Source organism: Poecilia formosa, unplaced genomic scaffold (genome assembly GCF_000485575.1).
Source record: "Poecilia formosa unplaced genomic scaffold, Poecilia_formosa-5.1.2 Scaffold64, whole genome shotgun sequence".
In the NCBI taxonomy this organism is placed as follows: Eukaryota; Metazoa; Chordata; class Actinopteri; order Cyprinodontiformes; family Poeciliidae; genus Poecilia; species Poecilia formosa.
The window spans coordinates 1,695,518-1,718,822 of NW_006800003.1; the positions used below are offsets into that span (position 1 = coordinate 1,695,518).

Below are 23,305 nucleotides of genomic sequence, written 5' to 3' on the forward strand. Positions count from 1 at the left end.
AGAGTAAATCAAAAGGAGAAACTCACCTCTAAGTCGTTAAAGAATAAGTGTGTGTCTGCCAAGTTGAAGATCATTTCTTCCATCCTTAGTCCTAATGATACAGATGTTGGAGGGTCCTTAAACACACAAAAATATCTAAATCAAACAAAGAATTATTAGGCTTGAAGTGTGTTCTGTTGCTTTGTTTAAAAAAGCACATTAGGCAGATCTAGTAAACGCAGTAAGTTACGATTTTCACTCTGAGTCACTCAATTAATGCACAATCCCTTTAAATTCCACGGCAGGCTTCTCCCATAAAAGAAGACTTGAAAGTTTCAGCCTCTTTTTTTATGGCCCTCTCAAAAGGACCAGAATAGTCATCAGAAATGCCACAGACTTGAATGAAGGCCATAAAAGCATGTGTCTTTTCAGGAAGGGTGGTTGATTTAGAAGAGCCGAGGTCACAGCCCAAAATCGTAAACAGCCTTGTTCTCCACATATTTGTGCTAATGCATCATTTGACTATATGTGTAGGTGATATAACTCTGTTTGCTTAAACATTTCACAGGTTGGAGGTTCAAAGTACGGCAGAGAAAATTAGCTGAACACAAAATACAAACTTCAAGAATTTTCATTTTTATTCATTAAGTTATGACATGTCAGAAATCTGTTTATTGCTGTAATGGCAATATGATCCCACCACCTGTGAGGTAAGACCTTTTAAAGGTTTATCTAAATAGTTTTTGAAACTGTGACAACGTGAGCATCTTTATTTTTAAAAAGATAATTTATTTTTAGAGATTTACATCCGAGGAAAGAATGACTTCAGAGATGTGCTTCTTATTCAAACCATGTTTTTGTCTTAACGCTCTAATCAGCAAATTGTCTTTAGTAAGTAAAGGATGAAGGAAGACAATAGCTGTCTTCCCAAGCAGCTGGATGAGATCTGCCTTTAAGTCAGGCCAGGCAGGACCAGAAGCAGGGATTACTGAGTTAAACCACCAAAAGACACACCTGAGCTCTCCGCTGATTAGCTGTCACACCCCACAATCCTTATGTTTTCACTGAAATGACAGAGTGCAAACCACACAAGTAGAGCTCAATCCTCCACTTCTCTGGGCTTTCTCCTTCCTCTCAGCCTCCCAGTTTGAATCAATCTTTCAGTAGGAATTCATCAAAAACAATTACCCCCCTCCTTACATCAACAAGCTACCTCCCTCTTCCCAACGTCTGCCGCTGCTGGGAGATTTAGCATTACGGACGGGATCGGTGGGAAAAGGCGATCCTCTCTGGCGCAAGTGAATCCTTTCCAATTAAATCTAAACAATCAGTCAGTGAGGGAGTTAAGCATACAAGCAGGCCAGAAGGCCAAAGTGCTGCTGCTGTCACTGCTGCAGGACCACCTGTCCTGAGATGTCACTGCCTCCAGGGGGGTGCCAACATCCACCCCCACTCCCTCCAAACCCCTTAGCAATAACACCACCCCCACCCACACACATCCACTCTTACCCACTTTGAGCCTGAGCTCTAGCTTGCCCAATAGCAGCACAGCTGGCCTCAGCCATCAGCTTTATGGGGGTGAGTGTCTTGATGCCAATTAAAAGGGCTGATAAAAAGAGCAGTCTGTTTATGTGTGCATGTGGGAGGGAGGGGAAGAGTTAGAGAGAGTGGCTACGAGGTCACAGTGAGTAAGAGAAAGTGTGCATGTCAACTTGCTTAGATACTCATCCATTTATAGTAAGTGCAGAACAGCAAAGAGAGAAAAAAAACTGTTTTGTAACTTTTTTTTGTGTTGCACCCCTAAGATATCAGTCAGTCAAATAAATCTGACTGACGTATATGCAGGAGGACAAAGAGGGAAAAGGCAGGTTGATGAAGCAAAGTGGTGGTTGGAAGTAGAGATGCACCAAGAAATCATTGGTTGACTAAAGTCTGATCCACTTCTTGTTAGTTTGTAGGTTGGTTGTATGTTAAAAATCTGTAAAAAAAACAACCACTGTAGTAAATGTTACAAGGCTCCTCTACCAACAGTAGTCTTCTGCTGAGTAGACTCAAAGCTAGCTATTTTCAATGACTTTAAAAGCTATTTCTACAAGATAGTTTATTCGAGCTTCAAAGGACAAGAACCACATTTCCATCTAGGTCAATTGGGGACAAGGACTCAGATCTTTCCAATAACTCTTAAAAAAAGCAAGTGGCACTAAATCTAACCACTTTTGCTGGTGTTATTAGGGACTTTTTGAGACTCACACATGAAAGCACGTGTAATTTTTAGAACACGTACCACGCCTTGCCTCATTAATTTAGAAACATCAATTGGCACATCTAAAACACGTCAGATTTGTTGTGTTAAAGTGCGCAAAAGTAGATCAGATTTCTGGACGTCTGGTGTGTCTTGTTTCATAGTATAAAATAATAAAAGAATATATTTTAAAGTGCATCTGATGTCACCTTTGTGCGTCAGATGCACTACTGTTATTAATGGGCAGTGGGCTGCAGTGGGTCCCACCCCATCCTAAAGAGCTCACAGGCAGCCCAGTCCTTGTGAAGCTGTACATCCCAGCTGCTATCAGAAATGAGATGTTCACCTCCCCAAGTCTAGGCTACAAATAAATCAAGGTTGCCTTTGATACGTTTTTCTATTGGCCCTGTTTGGTCAATTTATTTTATGTAGATTGCATAAAGAAAAAAAAAGATAATGATGTTCATGTTTACTGTGAATTAAAAGAGTTAAAATCAAACAAGACTTAGCTGAAAATAAGAGCTAAAAGCCTAAATAAAAACACAAAATTAAAATCTAAAGTAACTCAACCAGAATGTTTCGTTTGGCCCGTTCTACTGCTCCTAGCTCAGATGAAGAAGGTTTTTAACTGTGACATAAAAGGATAGCTAATATGAAGGTCTAGATACATTTAGGGTGTTTTTTTCTCACGTTTGCTTTCCATGATTTCATTCGAGTATCCTAAAACATCCATTACAATTATGTGCTAATGGTTAATTGTGCAAATTAGCTGATTATTTTATTTAGCGACTTCTAGTAACCTTCAGGACAGCTAATATCTACTTTGTTGAGAAATTAGGATTTGAAAATGTCAACAGACTTTTGGAGGTCTTAGCGTTAAGTCAAAGGAAGACAAACAGAAAATATGCTTTTAGTATTCTTGGCTGCAATAACTGCCAATATAAGATGTCATAATCATTTTGTCTTTGTTTTACATTCATAAAACCAGTTGGAGCCCGATGAAAAAAGCAAAAAAGTGACTAAACTGTGCTTGAAGGAGAAAAAGAGGGAACAAAAGGGAAAACGGGGAGTGAGAGAGGGGCTTTAGTGGTTGTCACATCCCATATGAGCTCTGATGGAATGGGCCCTTATGGAGTTAGGAGTGTTTCCTGTTTCAGAGGAGCCCATTGGAGAACCCTATGGGTCTTTGCGTGTCTGTTCGTGTGTTTCCGTGTGTGTGTGTGTTTGGTGTGAGCGCCCCTCATCATGGAGCCAAAGCTCCTGAGCTTTAGGTCTCCCTTTACCCAGCATGCAGGCCTGAGAATAAAGTAAATAAACAGTGGAGGGTCGTGGGGGAGTCCTCCTTCACCCCAGAAACAAAACACTGCCCCCATCAAACACCCCCTCAATACCAGAACAAAGCCACAGAGCACTGGCTGCAGACACTAAGCTTTCTGACACTTGAGTAGTAATATTTCACATCTTGACTTCAAAACCATTCAAACTCATAGCCAAAACAGGTGACAATTTGAGATGGTGCACACAGGCTAAAACACATCAAATTTGGATGTATTGATGACTTTACCATAAGCATTCTCTATTAGTGTTCTACATGTACGAGGAAAAAGCAGAGAGATAACCTGTGACCTTAACAAAACCATGAGAATATAATTCTGCCTTATTTCCCAAATAGTTTGTTTTGAAAGTTTAAATTTAGAGGAGCAATTTAAATGAAACAACAAATAGCAAAGCCTGGAAAAGCAAATTCTTTATCTTATGAGAATACACATTGACCTGGGTAAGAAAATGACCTTCTTCTTCAACAATAAATAGAGAGGCACCAAAATAAAATCAGTTCCTGACCAAAATATGATCATTTTTAGCTTGATCAGCCTGACTGGTCACTGGGCATTTGGAAAATACAAAATTCTGCTTTTTTTTTATTTTTTATTTTTTTTTTATTTTTTTTTTTCAAATTGGTGAACATACTGTCAAGAAAAGTCAGTGTTGGCAAATTTTCAGATGTAGTGAGGAGTATAAAATGAAGTCAGTGGAAACACTGAATGTATTTTCTAGGATACGTCAAGGCAATGTCTGTGGTTCATTTAGGCTGTCAGAATAAAAGAGAGCAAAACTTGTATGCAGATTTTGCATAAACCTAGTGAGTTAACTTGAATTAATTCAAAATCCAGAAAGCTGATGAGCAGTCAATAACAGAAAATTACTTTTCTTTGGCCTAAGTTCAGATTTGGGTAGGAATGAGTCCTAAAATAATTTATGTCAAACATATTTTTCCACTCAATAAAAAGAAGACATATTCATAAGTTTGTCTAATCTGAATAAAAAACCCTCCCTTCCAACACTCAGGTCTTCTTTGCTCCTGTATCACAACTGCTAACCATGCTAATTGCAAATAAAAATGCCAAAGAGAGTTTAAAATGTCAAAATTTTAAGTGTTTTGCCTTTGTTTAAAATTTTGTTTGATATTGTCAGATGTCTTACACACTTCATGTTTGTTAGTCAGATCTGCTCTTAATCAAAATAACTCTGCTCACAAGAGAATGGCCCCCAAAATATTTGAATGCTGATCTTATATCTTTTTATGTTATAATTCCTAAAGAGGAAATAGTATTGAGAGAAAAAAAAATCTGTATCTGAATTATAGAATTCAGATACAGACAGCAAACATGTTAATTAATACATTTCTAATAATAAATTTGTTAGGATTTATCATCCTGAATGTTGAAATAATCCAGGTTTAAAATAATCTCTCCATTTAAATTTGAATGAAAGCCGTTTGTTGGACTCAGCCTGGTTCGGTCTCCAGGGAGATCCTTGCCTGAAAGGAACGGATTGAGCAGCACTTAATTAAACTAACAATGTGGCATTTCTGAAGAAGAAAGAAACACTCGAGATGTGTCGAGACAGTTAGAGTGCAACTGTTGCGAGCTCCTACAACCAAGCCCTGACCAGCCATGCATAGCTCCAACAGCTGCAAAGAGCAGTCAAATACTTGCCAGGCCTCGTTGGACATATTAAAAAAAGAAACAATTATCTGTACATTGAGTTCCGCTCTGTCGTCTCACTACGACCAAAAGTGAACTCTACCCGCTACTCAATGGTCATTACCATCTGCTGGACCTCGTTCTCTCCTTTCAATATTTAAACTTTTTATGCTGGTAAAGTGCACTGCTGCCGCCGCCACAGACTTGATGTCACTCACCCGTCCATATCTGTTGGCATAAGACCCTGTGAGCAAGGAATGGAAAACGATGATTGTTTCATCCAGGTCCCAGATGAAAACTCGCTGGAGAGATGGCATCATGAGGCAGGGTGTGGGGTTGGGAGAAAGACACAAAGAAAAAAAAATAGAGAGAAAAGAAACAAAATCAATGGTGCACTCTGTAGGGTTGCAAGGTGATCCTGCTGGTCAATAGGCCAGGAGCATGTATTTGTGTGCCACAGGGACCGGGATCCATTTGCTTGGACTGGTCACCGCAACACTTCTCTCATCACCCCGCTACACACATTTCACCCTGTTACCCTTTACATTAGCTTAATCAATACTGACAAACTAATTAACTAGATATGTTAACACGCCATGATGTCAGCGCTATAATAGCAGCTATTATCCTTATTCAAATTAATAAGGTATTAATGAGATAATTCTGGGTTTATTTTGACATATGATCCCCATCAGGCAGTAAGCAGCTCAGAGCCTACAACATATATTCTCTTCACTGAGTGATGACTTATTGAATTACAAAGCCTTATTGTTTATTTACAAGTTATACACATGAACTTTATATATGATATGCGTTGAGTCATATATTCCGCAATGCCTTTAATAATTTATTGGCAGTTAAGGAACACAGCGTTAAGATTTAATGCCCATCAAGAGTTTAAGTGGCAGCCATAAAGTAAGTGGATTAACGTCTATGCACTTCAGACAGGGCGAGGCCGTCTGTCGCCAAGGTAGCGGGCTCATCCTACCTCAAGGTCAGAGTCAGGCGGTGGTGATGGGTTGTTGTTCCTTCTTCCACGGCCACGTGACTTTCCATCCGAGGCCCGGCGCAATCGATCCGAATCTGAATCTTTAATGGGGGTTGATGGACTGTGGATGGTGCTGTACTCTGCTGAAAGGAAGGAAAGGCCGAGGAAGGAGATTATAAAAGGGAGCACATCAAAGATCAGCTGGTATTCGCTCTTGGAAAAGATGTCTGATTGACCATTTGTCTTTATGCAGGACCGACTGCATCCTGCGTGGGACATTTTTCAGAAAGAACTGATTTAGAAAAAGCAGATAACATATGATAATTCGGTTACGGAACAGAAAAGCTATTGTGCACTGGTCTGATTAAATAAACAAGAGGTAACGGAGTGCAGAACAAAAAGACATTGAAGGGGCTTCTTTTATCTTAATTGGATGAGTGCGTGAAACGATGTTAAGTTAAGGCTGGCTGTCGTCTGTGTTGTTTGCTGACAATTTCAAATGCAGTCAAAAAATCTGGAGTGACTGGCACAGATGCAATCTTAATTGCCAGGTCATGCATTAATGTCACATGAAATTACAATGAATTCCACATCTGATTTCAGTTTAGACTCTTTGCTTTCCCTTTTTCATGCCACAAAAATGCCTTCTCTATTTCCCAAAATGTAGCGTTTAGTACAACTATTTCAATCCTATTCTTGGCACCGTTCAGCCTGAATCGGGAATGATTCTTACCAGCAGGGTTGTCTGTGAGGGCTTGACTGGTGATACCAGCGGGAGGCTCCTGGAGAGTGTATGTGGTGGTGGTGGAAGGCGTGCTGGGGCTGGTGTTATTACTTGTCATGTAGGGCGAGGTATACGGGGAACTGTTGTAATACTGAGCGTACTGGCCCTGGCCAAAGCCTGGATATCCGGGGTAGTCCTGTGGAGCAAGACAATAGAGGAATGAGAAAGTTTAAATCTGGATTAGGACAAAAGTGAATGTGAGGTGAAAGTTCAGGCTCTTCTTTCTTGGCATTCTAGGTATTTTGTAAAATAGATTTGAGTCCAGGGAAGCAGTCTTTAGTAGTTTTAGGCCGCAAGAGAGAAAGTCTTAAACAGAAAACAAGAGGCTAAACAGAATACAGCAAAGCTGCTCTTCCTTAGCTCTTTTGTGCTGGGAGGACTTTGCAATCTGATTCTTCAAATATTAGACCCAATCTGAGCAGATCAATGAGAAACTGATGAATTTGGATCTCAGGATATTTGTAAAGATTTTTAATCAAAAAGGTGGAGAAAAAGAGAGAAAATGTAGCAGAGTAGAAGAAAAAAAAAAAGTGGGTGGTTTGGCAACGTAATCTGAGATATGCCCTGCACCAGTGTTGCTACTTTACAGAGGAGATTCCAAAAAATAAATGCAAACACATGTCTGTTCACCCCTACATCTGGTCAACGATATGTCTTGTTTTTTTTCTCTCTTTTCACTGTGGCATAATACATATGTTCAAGAGGTACAATAGATAATCCTTTTGTCATTCTGAGTGATTTATGACGACTGAGTCATGGCTGAACTGTAACACACCGCGTTTGCTTGTTTCAAGAAGATTTCAAGGTTTGGAAGTTTGAAACACAAACCTTAGCTTTATTTTCAGACCAGATCAGATACACAGAAAGATAAAAAAAAAGATGTGTACACATACCTGTTGTGTGCTGTTAAAGCCTGTCGAGTTTGTCAAAGAGTTATTTCCTGCGTACAGCCCTGATGTTGTTGTGAAAGAACCACCTTCAGGGACAAGAAAAAAAAACAAAAAACATATCAGGTACATATACAATCTCAATGTGAATGGAAAGAAATGCAGTTGTACATATAAAATTACATATTGTTAAAATATGCTATTTTTTCCCCTTTTAAAAAAAAAAACATTTATTCGAAAAGGTGAACAGAAGGAATCCTCAGGGAGTGCATCTAACAGTGGTCTTATCTTTCTCCTCTTCCTTTCTTATCAGTGATTGGATCAGCTCTGATGAATGACGGGGTGGTTGGTGGGGGTGCAGAACCAGCTACGAAGCCCGCACAATGCGAGGAACAGAGGAGCCTGTTGTGTGTGGACTGCTGAAGGGTAGCATGGGGTGGAAAGAAAACAGGGTGAAAATGCTGGGAGTGTGCATGAAGAAGAAGGGGACAAAACAAGGACGGCCTGAGCTTGAAGTGAGTGGGGTTGAGTGGGTTTGCTATTGAAATCCAGTCCTAATGAATATGTAGGCTTTTCTTTTCACTTGCTCGAGGGGTGGTCCTCCTGGGTAATTAAGTCATTCGAAAGGGTTGATAAAATCTAATGGCTTAATTATACAGAAGCTATGGGGTAAACGGAGAATAGCTACGTCAGGCCTTTGGGACAAAATATGTCCTTGGTAAACTTTAGCGAAATATTTCAAACATCAACTTTGCAGCGATTTTGTCTTTGGTTTCAAATAAAAGTCATTAACATCTCTCTCACACAGTGTGACATTATCTTTTCTTGTAATATAAAATAATAACCACTCATGGCAGGAAAGATAGAAAGCAGTAGTTTGAATACAATTTTTGTATCTAACACTGTAGTTGTTAAAGAGAACTTTTTACAGGTGAAAAAAACAACAAAAAACATGAGGTCAGAAATTGGCCAAAAAAACTAACTGGTGCAACTTAGTCAAATAAGTTCTGAAACTACACCTGATACACCGAGCTTGGTTTTTCCTTCTAATTCTTGTGCACAGAAATAAAGACATAAAGACATTCAGCCACGGGGGACAAAAATAGGCACTTTATAAAGACCATCCTCCCGTTTCATCGCAGCAGAAAAGGTATCCCGCAGTTACAGTGAAAACCATTCAGGAGATAAATTTACTGTTTCTAAATGAGGCCGTAATTACACCTTTGTTGTCAGAGACAAACAGAGGGAGCTCCTTTCATCCTCTGGTCATTGACCCCATCAGAAGGGCCCTCCCACACCATGACAAATGTGAAGCAGAGGGACTTTTGGATTTTTTATGTTTTTTTGGCCTGGATAGAAGGGGCAGTGTGGCAAGGGCTTGAATGTTTTGCATAGCAACATAAAGCGAAGAGACAGTAGTGTTTGGCCTTGTGAGTAACAGCTAGAGTCCAAGCATGAGATAACTCTGTTAAGAGTTTGGTCTCTATCAGCAATTCTATCAAAACGCTTCACTCTCCGTGTTGTTTTGTTTAATTGGTTCAAGATGAACTGGGGATTAGGAACAGATTTTTGATCGGTGCTGAAAGTTCAAAATCAAGTGAAAGTGCACCAGAACAATGAGAGCGAGAAAAGGAGGAGTGATGCTGTGAAGGACAACAAATTAGCCTAATACACAGTTCAAACAGTCATAAAAACTCTCACTGGGAGTGTTTGAGGGTTGCTCTAGGGAGACTAAGGAGCCACATAAAAGCTTCGCGGACCCCTGCTACCCAGTGAGAATGAACCCATGCTGTTGGGAGGGGTGGTGCTGGTTATGGAAGGGGAGGAAGAGGGAGGGAAGAGGGACTGCTGCGGTTTCCCGGGGGGGCATGTTTTCTCTCCCTCCCCCTGTCCTGCTGTAGTTAGTTCACTCACTCAAGACCAGACACCATCCCTCCCTCCTGTCCTCCTTCCCTCCTGCCTTCTGGCTCCACAATTGGAAGTCCATTTGCTTTGCTTGATCAGTCCCTTTGCCACAGGCTATGTCTATCATCAGTGCACAATATTTGTAGCAGAAGTTTGTATGCTCCACTTGGGAATAGACTATGAGGACCAGATGGGGGTTTTACTTTTAGAAAAGGTAACTGAGGCTTCAGCTTCTTCAGTTTGCTCAGACTTTGGGAAAGAATGCTGGAATCCAATTATTCACCTAATTAGCATCTGCGTGGTCTCACTTTCCATAGCCGTTTTAAACTAATCTTAGGTTATAACCTTTTATTGACATTAAAATTTCCAATATGAAAAAAAAAAAAAAACAGGATTCCAAAAGTGACTTTACCCCTTACATAATGTTGGTTTTGGAATTGCACACACTTCTAAAGGCAAGAGCTAGAAACATTAATTTGATCATGTTGTGTGTTGACAGCTGGCTGGTTGCAGGGACATTGATAGAAAGGGGAGTATCAGATGTGGAAAAAGTCTTTGGTTTGGGACACCCAAGCCTGAGGCGCATCGCCCAGGCAGATCAATAGGCCACAAAGAGTAATGATGATGGTGTGGTAGTAGGCCAGAGCCACAGTTAGAGAACCAAGGGCCAGAAGAGTGGCCAATCTGTCATCTAACATGCCTGTCAATTACTGGTGCACTTAAAACTAACAGAACATGCAACAGTAAGAGATAGCTGGAGAGTGTGAGGGAAACAAAAACAGGAGAAGCACAGTACTTAGAAGATGAATGAGCACATACTTCAGTCATTTTAAGTCAAACCGCCAAGAACAATATGGCAACTTTTGTATTTCCCTGTATTTGTTCTCACTCTTGAGTCCAATTTTAGCTACTTGGATGCACACTGCAAAACTCTGACAGTGGCCAACTGTATTTGCTTAAGAGGTGTGGAAGCAAGGTTTTTCCATAAGACATCTGCTGCTGAGCTGGCGTTGCGTATTGTGAAATGCTCTGGAGGCTTTTCAGCAACATGTAGAGATATTTCAAATGTGACACTTAGAGATATCACAGGAGAGAAAATAAACACGGAGCTAGCTGCTTGCTAACTGTGCCTGCACAGTGAAAGTGAGACGGTTTACCTCAAGTTCAGGATAAGCAGAGTCTGTATAAAATTGTTACATTTAGCAAATATTATATCTGGTGTAAGCTTTTTGCTTGTTTTTTGTCATTTGGAAAACAGATAGAAAGTGAAATGGTAAATGGTCTGTGCAGTTGCACAAAAAAATTGTGACAATTAAAAAATGAAAATTACAGAAGAAACACATGGATTGTTAAAAACTCAAAACTTTTTGTCAGTCCCTCTTTTTAGCATAAGCTGACATTTACCCAAACAGAGAAATGATAAAAGTTGCCTCCAAAAAGAAAAAAAGAAAAGATTAAGATTATCACTATCTAGGTGTTTACATTTAGATTTTAAATCTCCTATTGTCAATTTCTAACTGGATGCCATCCAGTGCAAGTGGAACAAAAATATTTGCATATATTGCTATGCTGTTGTTCTGAGATGGTAGAAGTTCAGTTCTCAGTCTTCAGGACAAACTTAATGAAATGAAGTGAAAACTTCAATAGAGACTCTTTTCGACCCTTTTAACAGAATCCTGCTTCAGAAGTCTTGAACTATCCCCATAAGAACTGATCAACACTTAAACAGAATGCATGACTGGACAGCAAGAGGAAAGAAAAGAGGGTGGTCAGAGTGCCACAACTCATCGTTATTGGTTTCAAGGCTATAAATCTCCTTGGTCCCAGCGCTTAAACAAATACAAATATGATCACAGGGAGAAAAAAACAAAGGATGAAGAGCACTATGGCTGATGTCTCCTAAGTGCCTGACATTTTTCCATCTGTGTTGATTTTTTTAAGAGGAGAGAACAGGGAGGCAGTCTTTGCGGCTGCACACCGCACTCCTGGGATGCAACCATCGTCCCGGGTGAGGACAAGGCCTGTGTCTCGACTCAGTCTGGCTGTGTGCGCTACGAAATCAGAAACAGAGGTCTGTTTCTTTTATCCTTTTCAAAACAATACAGAAAACCTAATTTAGTTGGCCAACCGGGGGGATGAATATTTATACAAGGGACTGAAAAACTACAGATGCCCAAAGAGATAGACCAATTAGAGAAAAAAACAAATTCAACAAGAAATTAAAGCCACCATGTCTTCCGATTTTTGGAGAAAACTGTTTTTGCACAGATGTCATCATGTTAACCATTTTATACATGCTTATTTTAACCTCCTGACAACACAGCTTTCTCCTCTGAAGACACATAGCTAGATATAGGCAGAAGTGACAAAAGATGTCCTCACCCTGCATCTGGTAACTGTAAGGGGCCTGTCCCGTCTGTGGTGTGGTGAAGCCAGAGCCGTAGCTCAGGAAGCCCGTCTGTCCCGGGGACTGGGACTGGCTCAGACCCCCCTCAGTCTTTATGCCTGCCCACAATGGACCTAAATCAGTTAGTGACACCAGATCGGTTTGATGCACAGACAACAGTCAACACAGGTTTAAATTACATTGGACACAGCAAAGGGACTCTGACTCTGTCTGTTAGCATAACACACTAATCACAATGGCTGAACAGAGATTAGCTGATAACTGATTTTCACTATGCGCCGCTGTTTAGAAATACTATCTCGCACACATAAGGAGCTACTTGGCTGTAAAAACAAAGACATGTTTAGACTATCCTTGTTTTATTTAGTAATAAAATATATTATTATCATTTAGGTCATAAGTGAAATAATGCACAAGTAATAAAACATGTGGCTTGTGTTTGTGACTTGCACTGACCACTGCCTTGGCTGAATGAGACAGAGTGTCGTTTCTGTGCAACAGTAGGTTGCAGGGCTCCGCTCAAATAAACAGTGTAAATTCCTCCACATATTGCAGAATTTTCTGGGGTCAAAACGCTCCAAAGACTTTAGACAAATAAAGACATTTATTCTTTGCTTTCTCTTACATTGCCAGAGGAAACCGGTTTCTGTTTTCAGATTTATATCACTAATCTTTCTGATCTATCTGAACAGCTTCACAAGCAAATCTTGCACTGACTGCGAATATACAGGCACTAAACAACAACTCAGCATCTCTGCTGCTCTTGCTCTGCTGGAGAAATTGTGGGAACATGAGTTTGTTAGGAGCAAGGTGTTATTCCTGACCTTCAACAAAAAAAAAAAAAAAAGACTATCTTATTTAAAGAGTACATTGTTTGATGCTACGTAGCAGAAGTTTTCTGATGTGTGTAAATCTCACCATAAGCAGGGATGCCATAGGGCTGGCCTGGCTGAGGGTAGCTAGCATATGCTGCGGCCTGCTGCATTCCTGTGGTGTACTGCGTCTGCCCATACGCAGCCATGTTTTGAGACGAAGGAGTAGGCAGAATATGTGGGTATGTCCTGCTATTAAAGGGCAGAAACAAAACATGGAAGTGGAAAAAGATGACAGGAAGATCCCTAGCGCTATAGCTCCAACTTTACTAACAGACAAAGTTTTGTACTTGTTGTCCTTTAACTAAACAGTTAGCCAACACGTAAGACTGATGGCGTACCAAAGCTTATATACAGAGAAATGACAATAAATGGGAATAGGAAATTTTTACAGGATAACAATTACAACAGATTTCAGAAGGCACAAACTGAAGCCGTTTAGTCAATCAAAGCCAGTCAGAAAGCCTCAATCTAACAGAAGGATCTGATTAAAGATCCAAATGAAGCTGGATGCTGCTTATTTTTTTTTTAAAAGGAAAAATAAAAGAAACCTTACTTGGACGGGTAAATCTGCGGAGAGAACTGGTGAGTTTGTCTTGGGCTGAAGCCACTGGTTCCAATAGCTGAGGAGTGTTAAAAAAGAAAAGAGGCAAGCGCATATTTAAACATTAAGAAATAAAGTAAATATTATCTTCTGCCAAAAAGAACTGCTGGACTTCAACAAAAGGGCAATAACAACGCTCTCCTCTGTTTATTGTTGTAAACTTATTCAATGTTAAAAACAGAGGAGCAATAATGGAGTCAAATAATTAGGTAAATAAGAACAGTGTTTATTTCTGGGGCACTTCAGTCGCAATGACACCCACACAACTGTCTACATCTCAGTCCGCAATTTAAAACATTTACAACTAAAGAAATTGGATGGTGACCAGGATTGACCAATTTTTAGCTTCATTTTCCAACCGTTAAACAACTGGTTGGAAAATGGAAAAAAATAAAAATAAAAAATCTTGTGCCAATCAATGCATGCAACATTTCAAAGCATCACTCCACACGCTGACAACGTGGGGTTTAAAAAATAGGTAAGAAGAAGCAGGGAGATGTAAAAGGAAACATCATTACTAATGACACATAAAGACACGCCTGCTTTAAGGTTTTGATAGTGTGAGAGAACAAGACTCGCAGTGAAAAACATAATGGTTAAACAAACTACAACAATGTAGCTCAGTTGTATTATTTTAAACTTTTAAGTTGTCTGTATTGGAACATGCTGAATTTGGAAATGTTGGAAGTCTTTTGGAAATCCTTGAGTTGAGCTAAGGGTCTACATTCTCTGAGTAATTCACACGGAGACTGTATTAGCATTAGTACCTTTACAACAGTAAAGGTACTAATTTCTAATTCAGCATGCTGAGGTCTTTTTAAATAATAGACTTTGCCTCTGCTCTTAATTAAAATAATTAATGATTACTCATGAGACAAAGGCTGGGAATATTTTTTTGTGTTGTTCCTCATCTTCTTAAAACTCTTGAAGAGAAAATGGAATCGGCTAGTAACTGATGAGCAAATCTTTCACATAAAAAAAAAACAAATATCAGTGCATCTCTATTTATAAGCTTTCAGTAAAAATGGAAATGACAACCCTGACACAATTTTACATCAACCTAGTTCCACAGTGCTCTTTTTTCACTGCAGTTTTATCCATATGTTAAATAGACGCATGTTTTTCATGTGACATTATTAAGACATATTTGCTTTTTAACTATTACATTGCTTCTAAAAGTTTTACACTGTTAAAAAAAACAATAAAGATTTCTGTTGCTCTCTAAATACTAATTGAATGATTTTGCCAAAATACTATCTTCATTGTGGACAAATAAGAAAAAGTAAAAAAAAAAAAAGTATAACTTGTTAAAATCATAGATAATTATAATACTAATAAACAAAACCAAATCAGTCTAAGTGTGAATAAAAAAACCTGCATGATTACATACATAAAAAGAGTGGTAAATTAGAATATCTTTGATTTATAAAATGTCATCAAGATTCCAGGATGCTGCAGTTTTTGTCGGTGCAGTGACCTGGCAAAGTTTAGAAAGATCTGACTAATTGGTCATGACATGTAAAATGAGGGATTTTGCTGCGGGGGAGTGCTTACTGTATGAAACTGTATGCCATAACCCCTCACACACGTTATTAATACTGAACACTTTTCCCACATCGGCAGCACCTGCCACTGGACAACACTTTCTCCTCTGAACAGAGCTTTGGGTTTCCCCACGGAGGATACGGGGTATAAGATTACTAAATTTCATTAATATTGTCAGAGACAAAAGTCATGCAGTGATTTATGCTGTTCTAGCGTTAAGTATCAAGTACTTAGTTAAATGGTTGAGAAAATATAGGAAAAATTTGCAGTAAGTTAATACCACACACTTCGGTTAATGAATTTTAACACAAAATGCCTCATTCTGCGGCAAAGTGATACCACAGAGCGTGAAAGAAAGACGGCTTCGGCTTTAGGTAGCAATGTGTTTATGTGTGTGTGTGTGTGTGTGTCTGTATGATGTTTCTTTACTGAAAGGAAGGTGTGAAAACACTGGCTCTGACAGGGCGATAGGGTAACAGCCCATGGAGAGTGAGGGCCACTGGGACGCCGTGTCACTCCACTGGACAGACAGACTTTGGGCTCAGCAGGCCATAACTCAGCCCTCACTGACATGGGAACCAACAGAGTGAACAACTACACCCGCACATGTAAGCAAGCGCAGCATATAAATTTGCTGACAAAGTCAAGAAATTTTGTGCCTAAACACACAGGAATACAAGCACACACATTAGATTAGACTGACTGCTGGGACACGTACTAAGGCCTGACTTATCAGACGCCCATCTCTGTGCTCATCACATCATCAGTTTGCGTGTTTGTGTGTGTTAGTTCACACATACTCAAAAACGTTCACATGAGACAATGTTTTCCCCTCACCTGATCCTGAGAAGCTGTCTAAAGCGGAGTCTGTGACTGAAGAGGCGATTTCGCTGCTGCTCATTGGCTCTGTTTTAACTGTAAATAAAGAGTCAGATTGTCACCAAATCAGGTTAGGATGAAAAATGGACATTATCTTCAGTGATAAAAAAAAACTTAAAAGAAAAAAACAAAACAAAAAACTGAAAAGATCTGAGAGGGACAAAAAGGAGCAACAGTTTGCTTCTGAATTTCAAGGTTGCCGGATTTAAATTCCTTTAATATTACTTTGTCATCATTTCTCATATGTATAATTAGAGACGCACAGATAAGGCTTCTCCTGACTAATACAACTTTTGTTTCTTTTGTCTCATCCGCCGATTCTGATTTTTAATCCCTTCAGAGTATTATTTATTTGTGAGGAGGGTAACATGTAACGGTGAAAAATAAGGTGGTAGTTTAGAGTACAACAGCAAATTAGGAAATTACAAGAGTATTTGCATTAAGTGTCCAAAGCCTATTCCTTTAGTTCCTTTTTTGTTTTTTAGTGTTTTTATCAAACAAAAAAAGGATGTAACGTTGGCTGATGTACTTAAAGTTGTTTTTTAGTAAATATGGAAGACATAATTCTCATTTTTTTAGTGTTTAAGCAAATCAAGTACAAATGAGCTGATTCCGATCTCTGGCTGATCGATCAGTGCAAGTTATTTATACAAAGTTTTGAAACAACTATAAAACTGTTATTTTTGCAGTTCTGAAAGAGCACAATCGACCTGTCATATTTGACTAAGAGATGCATTTGAAAGCTACAGAGAAAAAGAACGAGCGTAAAACATGCAACTTCAATTGAAACGTCAAGAAAATATATAGTATATAAAATCGTTTTAAGAGTGTAGCTAACACGGTTTGACCTTGACTCCATTACATAGCCCAGCAATAGATTTGCAAAGACAATTTCACAGCTCTCTGACAGCTCAGGAATCTTTGAAATCAATCCATTTCACTTCAGGCGGGCTAAGGGATTTTTTTTTTTCTTTTTTTTTTGTGGCAAAGCAAATTGACAATGTGGGCGAAGGAGTCATGCTTAGTAGAATCCCTCATGGTTGAAGAAGCCATTTGCTGTCATGTTATACATGTTTCTGCAGTGCTTGCACACATGTTGATGAGGGGTAACACCTTTGAACAACACAACGGTAAAAAATATGGTCACATAGTGCATGCATGAACTAGCACACACTGGGGTCACATAGCAAACAATAACCACTGTGTTCAAGAGGCAGCATGGAGGATCCCAACAAGAAGTTCACAATCTGACCACTTTGTAACAATGAACTCAAGGCCAGTTGGTGTCAAACCATGCTTGAAACAAAATACCAGAAAATCCAAAGAGTTTCTTAATGAAAGGCACAATAGTTGAGGCAGTTTTGTACTTTTGGCAACTAATGAACTTTGCATTTGAGGGAGATTTTGATGAGCACAAATTACTTTACCAAGAGGGACAATTGGGGATAAAACGAGTACTTCTATTTGAGTTTGGGAAAAACACCAAGTATTGTCCTTTCATCGTGTCACTAAAAGTAGACAAACCTGCTGTAGACTGTAAGTTAGAACCTAACAACCAGTCTGCAGTGGTAAGCATTGTGATGTTATCTCCTATGGGAAAGACAGAATGGCAAAAGGGACACATGACAGTCTGCAAGGCGAGAAACATAAACTCTGAGCCCCGGGCTAATATAAAACATGGAGATTACACGGCAAGGGATCATTTTAATAATTTGTTGGGTTGTGACTGCTTCACTAAACAAAGGCTCAGATTTAAAGCACAGGCGAATCACCTGAGCAAATAAGTATGTACAGAGGAGACCACATTCAAAACGCAATCATTTCCATGCTGTGGGCTTTGAATAATTACATGGATGCTTGAATAAACAGCTAATAGTCACTGGAAACAACTACTGTGCAACATACAGATTTACCAGCAGAAAATAGAATTAAAAACTTCACAGCAACAATCAAGTTTAAGTTACATGAACACTTCCTGGTCTCAAAAAGATTTTGCTGCTTCCATTCTAGTACGCATATCTCTACATTCAAATGGCTAATTTCTACAGTAACATTCTAAAATTTCAGATTAAAACACAGCAAACGCACCTTCTGTGCCATTGGGTGTCATGGAATTGTTGCTGATATGTGAGTTGTCGAGGCTGGGACCATTCGGAGATTCGCTGCTTCCACTTACTCGGCTTTGAGGACTGGCTAGATCCTGCATTTCCATAGACCTGAAAGGACACACACACACACACACACACACACACGCACACACGGCAAATCAAATTACACAAATCATTGTAGTTTCAGCGAAAACACAAGACTCTGACGTGCAATGCTGAATATGAGGGCCGTACATTTTTTTAAAGCACAAAGTTAGTGTAAACTACGGACAGCTATACATGTATATGAAAAAAATATATGTGTAACTGTGTGTGTGTGTGTTTGCAGTGGTTTCGTCATAATTTTACAAGTTGTTTTACGAAATGTTTACAGTCTAATTAATCTGTTTCATGCAACTAAAATGATCTTAAGTGTATATCGTTTTGGGGGTGATGATGAGTGCAAACAGATGTTTTGCTGGTTTGAGGCAATGCTTAATGTGTTAGGAGCACAGCATTCTGCCTGATTATAAGAGCCAATACCTCAGTGATGGGCGGATGAGAAGTTCATGAGGCGTGTGTTTGCTCTGGCAAGCTCCTTAATTGTTTCTGTGTTTATACAAAAGACCACGCCACAGAAAACATTATTCTATCTTCTCATCTGTGCACTCAGAGGATTTGATCGTCCACAGACAACAGTGTAGATAGGAGGCACAAGAGATTAGAAAAAAAAAAAGACAAGAAAATAAAACTACTGTTCTTATCGCAACGGTTTGGGATTTTTTTTTTTTACTTCAATTAATTTTCAAAGTTACTGTATGTCTGCTGCTGATAAACAAATAAGCTTCTATAAAGGGCTTGTTACAATAATAGTAGGGGCAAAAATCTCACATTAACTAGATGAAACTATAACTATCAGACACTACATTTTGACACACACCCACGCGCGCGCACACACACCTATACACACACACACATATGTGCACATATATGTATGTACATTCACCAACACATACACACAAACACACATACATGCATGCGCACACACACAGGCGTGTCAAAAACCTAATAAAAGAATGTAAAGGAGATATCAATTTTTGAAGATGTATTTTTTATTTAAAATTTCTAAGCAAAATTTTAGGCAGAAATGGGTGTGTGTGTAGTGTATATATAAACACACACACATGCACACACATTATATTTTATACAAAATAATAGTTACATGGTTGCCACATGTTTATTCTGACCAAAAATAGTCTGATCAAAAATCTATGAACGGAGCTACACGTTAAGGTCATGGCAAGGAGCTCATCATGACAGAGAAATTATCACAACACCAGTGGAAACATACATCCTGCTGCTCAACAATTATAAGAAAGGGTTTGATTGCTGTAGTGCCACTACAGATTTTTCCAAAACTTCTTGATTACGATATAACTAATCATTTATCTCCAACTCATAAAAGTTGTTTATAAAAATGTGTACTTCTTTAATTATTTTTTGAGATGCCTGTCTCATTTCCTATCACAAGAAAAAAAAAATCTGCCACGGGTTTAAATAATTTTTTGCTTCAATGTTTTGAACATTTTACCAGAGTGAACTCCAAAAAGCTGGGTAAAAACATGAAATAATTAAAGAAACAAACAAAACAGAAAAGCAACAAGAAAAAACAAATTACTTATGGGCACAAAAATATATTTTTCTCCTAGGGTATATTAGTTTGCACATGTTAAAATTATCACAACCTACAAGCTTGAGGAAAATAAAGGGACACTAAATCTTTTCCTTGCAAAAACTTTTCCTGCAAAGTCTGTACTCTCCTATGTGGGCCAACATTCACAGTCACATACTGCCAGCTTAAAAGTCTACTGGAGTTAGGAAACAAATTTAGCAGAGAAATGCCCATTTTTGAAGCAATCCCTGATGCCACACAAAGAGCTACATTTCTTTGGCGCTACTGGAACGGACACAACTTTGCTCTTACCTGGACCTAGACAGCTCTGAGTCCTCTCAAACCACACTCCCTTTTCTTTATTCTGCCTCCACCTGCCCCAGGCAGGAAACAATGTCAGTCCTTGTTACTGCAGCTTGATGTCACAGTCCGGAGCCATCCATGACACAAAAAGGCTTATCAGAGAAAACATTATTGTTATTCTGGAGCAAAATGGGAAGAGAGGGCTGGCGAGGGAACAGAGGCTCACATTGTCTGTCTCTGAGCCGCAGCCCTACTCCACTGTTGTTTCCTCCTCCAGGTCCTCCCTCCTCCCTGAGTAAGGGGAGCATGGCCAAATGACGGAAAGGTGATTCATCATTGGTCTACGACAGCTGCAAACTGGATTAGCCCTCCCCCAATCAACATGCAAAGCAGCTTAGCCAAGGTAAGCAGGAAGGGTGGGTGGGGGGGAACTGTGTAGTGGGGCTAAAGAAGCGAAGGTAGGCAGCAGGGTGAGGGGCTGGGGGTACAAGGGGCTGAGGGGAAGCGGAGTGTGGGAGAGTCTTTCTACTTTCCTGCTGACTGAAAGAAGATGGGACTTGTTGAGCAGAGGCAAGTCGACCGTGACACCCCTAGCATCTTCAGCAGATCTTTCATCTGCAATTGACACTATCTGAATTTATCAGCACTCCTCCTCCAGGCATAATGACAAGTCCTAATGACCAACGGGGCCCCTTCCTACAGGCCTGCCCCAGCCTGTGGCTATTACACAGACAGAAACTATGAAGCAGCCTAGCTCTGAATCCCACAAAACAACACACAGAATGAGCATGCACATTCCCACTATCAAGGCATACCAACATTTTAAAAAGCTTAAGACTGCTAAGATTTTCTGTCATAATGTTCCTGTGGTTCAAAACCCTTACAACAAAAGGCCAGAGATCATGTTGGAGTGACGGGCAAAGAGCAACACATCGCTGCCCCTCACCCAACTGTTGCTACACACTTCCAGTCAGCTGACTGAAAGAGAGCTACTACAACCTAATGCTAACAGGAAAGGTTTGGGGAGTGTGATAACAGTGTAAAATCACTACAGTTTAAAAGTACCATGGAAGTCACAGAAATATACATAAAAAAACAGTACAACATGATCCCATTGTTTTTATTTAAAATGTAAAGGAACAAAAAATATTTCTACTGCCATAAATTATTGTAATATATAGACTACAACAAGAATAATTATGTTTTCATAATATTCGTCAGTTTAATTATGATAGAACAAAAGTTGAGCTCTTCCGATTCGTAGTTTACCAACTGTGACTATAAATTTAAGTTTCTTAGTAAGAGCAACAGGTGGTGCTCCTTTGGCTATATGTGTTTTTTGCAACCAAAAATAATTTTGTTTTGTCCTTTTTCTTAGCAAGGGAAAGTGCATTTCATTAGAAACAATATAATTTTTAAGGTAAGATATTTTTGAAACTAGAACTATATAAAGCAATGCTCTGTCTTGATACCAGTAACCAACCAATGCCTGTTGGAAATATGAAAAAAATGAACAGATAAAAATGTAGTTAAAATTATTAGTGTAATAATCAGTATTATGTTATGTGGACGGCAGTAGTAAAATGCATTAAACTATATAATTTATTACATTTTGTATTAAATTTGTGTGGAACTTTCCAAAAAGTGTGGTATTTTGACTTAAATTATTAAAAAGCGATAATCTCCTGCCTTGTTATGCATAATTACGCTAACCCCAACTATTTGTGTCGACGGCTTCACTTTTGCAAACAAAGGCACATAACTCATGTCTGTTTGCTTGCATATATCTTGCGCAGGGCACTCAGGGGCCCCAGATCAGAGTGGTGTAAATGCACACACAGACACACACACACACACACACACACACACATCTCTCTCACACACACCAACGCAAGGCACTTTAGAGGCCCCCAGATCAGTGGTGCATCTCAGACAATGAAGCAGACTGGAAACAAGAACATGGAGAGCATATGGAGCCACATATGTTTCCTATGACGCCGCGAATGCCTCTATTACTCTCCTTTAGCTGACAGTTACATTTTGCTGTCCACTCCTGCTTGGGCCTGCCTCTCTGCAAACATCAAGCGGGGCCATATACTTGCATGGTTATGGCTCTATATTAGACTTGACTCTGACCCTCCGTGGGAATAGATGGTCCAGAAAAAGGTCAAAGGTATTCATCTGTTCAGGGAAATAAAAAAAAAGAGAGATATAATGTTCTTTTTTCCCCCCAAATCGGAGCAGGATTTTTTTTTTAATGGCCCACTGTTTACATGAGCCAAGGTAACCTGAGCTCGATGGTCTTAAGTTTTCTTTTTTTTTTTCAAACAGGCTTTGCTCTTCACACCATAGCAAAGCCTTCATGAATACCATTCTATCTTTACAATTTGCCTCCTCTCCCATAACTCGCAACAGAACATAACCATTATATTCCATTCTCACGTTTAAAAATGCAAATAAACAACAAAAAGTGGGTATTTTCATTCAACAGCAATCTCTGTTGAGGCGTAAAAATAGAACAATATTTAAGAAAAAAATAAATCTCAAAGTAAAATCCACATGAGCTAAAAACTATAAAGAAGAAAGAGAAACACATTCTGCCACAGCACATTAACAGCGATCACAAGGTCGGGAGGGGGCTCCTGTGGTGGACTAATGTGGTATTAAGTGGTGAATGGTGCAGCCCAATAAAGCCATTGCCTTGCTGGTGTCTGTACCACCTTCAGCAGGTGAAAAGATGAGGAAAGTAAAAATGAAGGGGAGAGGAACGAAAGCATAAACTTAAAAAAAAAGGAAACCTTTTTTTCTTAACCAGAAAATATTTATCGTGTAAAGAAAAAAAGCCACATTCAGCATCTTTGATGTTCATCTTGCTTCAACCTGAACTGCCAAGTCTTTGAAGCCTCAGCAAGAACAAAGAGCAGCTAGATGAAGCAGTAGAAGTGTCATTAAGAAGACGAAGTGCCACAACAAGCTTCATTCACGGTGGTTTGCTAGCCTTTTAGTTTCGCTTTACTTATTTCAAGACCTGCATTGCCAAAGGTAAATATAGCCCGAGCCAAGCTTTTAACATAGATCATCACAACATGCATGGCGTCTGATCTGTGTGACCTGTGTCATGATGCATGCGAGGCCCTTCTCATTCACATTGATGGTGTTGTTTTTAA

The 23,305-nt window shown here is 39.4% G+C and overlaps 1 protein-coding gene across 20 annotated transcripts in view; it reads right to left on the bottom strand.

Annotated features, from left to right (window-relative positions):
• Window positions 1-23,305, bottom strand: part of eya1 (EYA transcriptional coactivator and phosphatase 1) — a 68,337-nt gene that overhangs the window by 20,089 nt on the left and 24,943 nt on the right. For 2 of the 20 annotated variants that reach the window (XM_016672707.1, XM_016672703.1), the window contains exons 2-12: window positions 18,165-18,292; window positions 17,601-17,666; window positions 16,035-16,112; window positions 13,605-13,671; window positions 13,095-13,240; window positions 12,152-12,289; window positions 7,871-7,953; window positions 6,927-7,113; window positions 6,194-6,336; window positions 5,424-5,507; window positions 27-116 (exon numbers count right to left, since the gene is read on the bottom strand). In XM_016672707.1, the coding sequence (XP_016528193.1) occupies window positions 27-116; window positions 5,424-5,507; window positions 6,194-6,336; window positions 6,927-7,113; window positions 7,871-7,953; window positions 12,152-12,289; window positions 13,095-13,240; window positions 13,605-13,671; window positions 16,035-16,112; window positions 17,601-17,666; window positions 18,165-18,288 (1,206 nt within the window). In that variant the 5' untranslated portion in view covers window positions 18,289-18,292. Of the gene's footprint in view, window positions 1-26; window positions 117-5,423; window positions 5,508-6,193; window positions 6,337-6,926; window positions 7,114-7,870; window positions 7,954-12,151; window positions 12,290-13,094; window positions 13,241-13,604; window positions 13,672-16,034; window positions 16,113-17,600; window positions 17,667-18,164; window positions 18,293-18,706; window positions 18,773-20,147; window positions 20,543-23,305 lie in introns of those variants that run through there. The other 18 variants (XM_016672705.1, XM_016672706.1, XM_016672704.1 and 15 more) reach the window with 18 other exon arrangements.